The 1993-nt window shown below is 32.5% G+C and overlaps 1 protein-coding gene and 1 non-coding gene across 3 annotated transcripts in view; one reads left to right on the top strand and one right to left on the bottom strand.

Annotated features, from left to right (window-relative positions):
* The first annotated feature begins 512 nt into the window (after positions 1–512).
* LOC115872662 lies at positions 513–623 on the top strand. Its single transcript, XR_004047992.1, has one exon. It is a non-coding gene; the product is annotated as a U6 spliceosomal RNA (small nuclear RNA).
* NOL8 (nucleolar protein 8) overlaps positions 516–1993 on the bottom strand; it is a 43827-nt gene continuing 42349 nt past the window's right edge. For both annotated transcript variants that reach the window (XM_045298651.1, XM_045298652.1), the window contains 2 exons: positions 1230–1309; positions 516–737 (listed from right to left, as the gene is read on the bottom strand). In XM_045298651.1, coding sequence (XP_045154586.1) covers positions 687–737; positions 1230–1309 — 131 coding nt within the window. In that variant the 3' untranslated portion in view covers positions 516–686. The remainder of the gene's footprint in view (positions 738–1229; positions 1310–1993) is intronic.

Raw genomic sequence — 1993 nt, 5'->3', positions numbered from 1 at the left:
ATATATATATATATATATGTTATTGTTTTATCATGTTAAACTTTTGAAGTACATTAGAGTTCATGGAGCAACTAGAACAGTATTCTATTATTCAGAATTTGTGCATTCTGTTTTTTAAATTTTAGCCAAAGGCCACACATATTATTGACAACCTCTTAATGTGGAAGCATAAAAACCAAAAGATAAACCAACTGTTTGCCAGCAGAGATTCAATGATCAGAATGTGGTGTTTTAAACTTGGTATATGAATGCTAGCGGAAAAAAAAAAAAGAAAAAAGAACACTAGTGACGCTAAATAAACGGTGCATGACCCCTACAGACCCAGCATGGTTCTTCTCCAATGTTTTCTCTTACAGTTGTACCTATTATTACCAGCTTTCATTCAAATCCATTGGGGAATGGGGTGATTCTGCTTTTGTTCCTTGGTCAGTAATCTCTTGATCCTGAATATCTTATGCAAAGACATTTTGAAGATGAAAGGCAGCTACATTCCAGGGATAATGGAGAAAGCGAGAAAAGGGCTGACAATTTCTTTATTCCAAAATCGGATCGATACAGAGAAGATAAGCATGGCCCCTGCGCAAGGATGACACGCAAAATTTCTTTATCAGCTAAAATTATTTTCTACGCCAATTTTTTTAGGTGATCCTGTTGACATTCAGCATCATAAGCAATGGTGGCATTTACTATTTTGGTTTCACTTTTCTTTTTGCATCTTTATGTTTCTTTCGACAGTCCTAGTAAACAAAACCAAAAGTCTTTGTTAGCAAGAAATGTAAATAATTATTTAATTTTTTTCGGTGGTAACTACAAAATGAAAGTTAGATTATCCAGTCTGAGTGGGGACGCTAAAGGTAGTCCACATATTGTGAAAGCATTTACTTAGAATGACAAGCAATATACAAAATTTGACTTTAAAATCTTACAAAGTAGATCCGTTTTCCACTCAGTAAGTCATACACATTTTGTTTCCTGTGTTGACTTTAAATGTTTACAGTGAGAACTGTAATAAACACGTATGTTTCCATGTTAGTCAATAACCCTGAATGGAAGCAAATTTTCTCATTTGACTATGTGTGGGTTAAACTAACCTAACTTCAAGGTTCCCTCAGAGCTCTTTAATTCTGGGAGTTTACATCATGTTCCTGGCTGCCTATTAATTCAAAGAAATTCAAAGATATACCACATCTATTTTACAAGGTAGTTATTATGGAGATACAATTACTCACCCTATGCAGATCATTTGTTCGGGCCTCCCAAGAATTCCCACTCATAATACTTTCTGTTCCTCTCCAGAATAAATCAGAATCTATGGGGGAGAAAAGATAGTAAAGCATAAATTAATACCAACATACCAGTGCTGTTATTATCAAGGTTAACAATGTTTGTTAATTCTAGTTAAAACCATTTGTCAAAATCAATCAACAAACCAAACAAAAAACTGCTTAAAATACACTGAAAAAAACATATTTCAACAGTTTCTACAGTGACACTTTATCACATTCTTCAAGTTGTGTAACTATTTTCACTATCCTTTTCCAAATGATCCAACAAAGAATATTCAATGCAACTTAAAAACTTCCTTTTGCCTTCCCTCCTAATCTTAGTAACCAATAATGCTTTTTGTTCCTGTATTTCTGCTGGCTTCATATAAGTGAGATCAAATAGTATTTGGCCTTTTGTGACTGACTTATTTCACATTCTTTTTTTTCATTTCTTATCAGATATATGGTTTCCAAAAATTTTCTCTGAATTTGTATGCTGTTTGATTTACGTTCCTGATAGTCTTTGGATATAAAATGTATTTAATTTTTGTGAGATTTCATTTATATTTTGTCTTTTGCTGCTTGATATTTTGTCAGATCTGACAGTGCATTGCTTGCGTTAGACAGGGTTCTCTAGAGAGATAAAACCAAATTGCTGATAATTTAATATATTTATTTATAAAGATAATTAGATATATAATGAGAAATGAACTGTTAAATCATATACA

The sequence above is a fragment of the Echinops telfairi genome, unplaced genomic scaffold (assembly GCF_000313985.2).
Source record: "Echinops telfairi isolate 266 unplaced genomic scaffold, ASM31398v2 ScPeMD7_7430;HRSCAF=8468, whole genome shotgun sequence".
Lineage (NCBI taxonomy): Eukaryota > Metazoa > Chordata > Mammalia > Afrosoricida > Tenrecidae > Echinops > Echinops telfairi.
The sequence above is the reverse complement of the archived record's forward strand: the minus strand, read 5'-3'. Positions and strand labels throughout refer to the sequence as shown.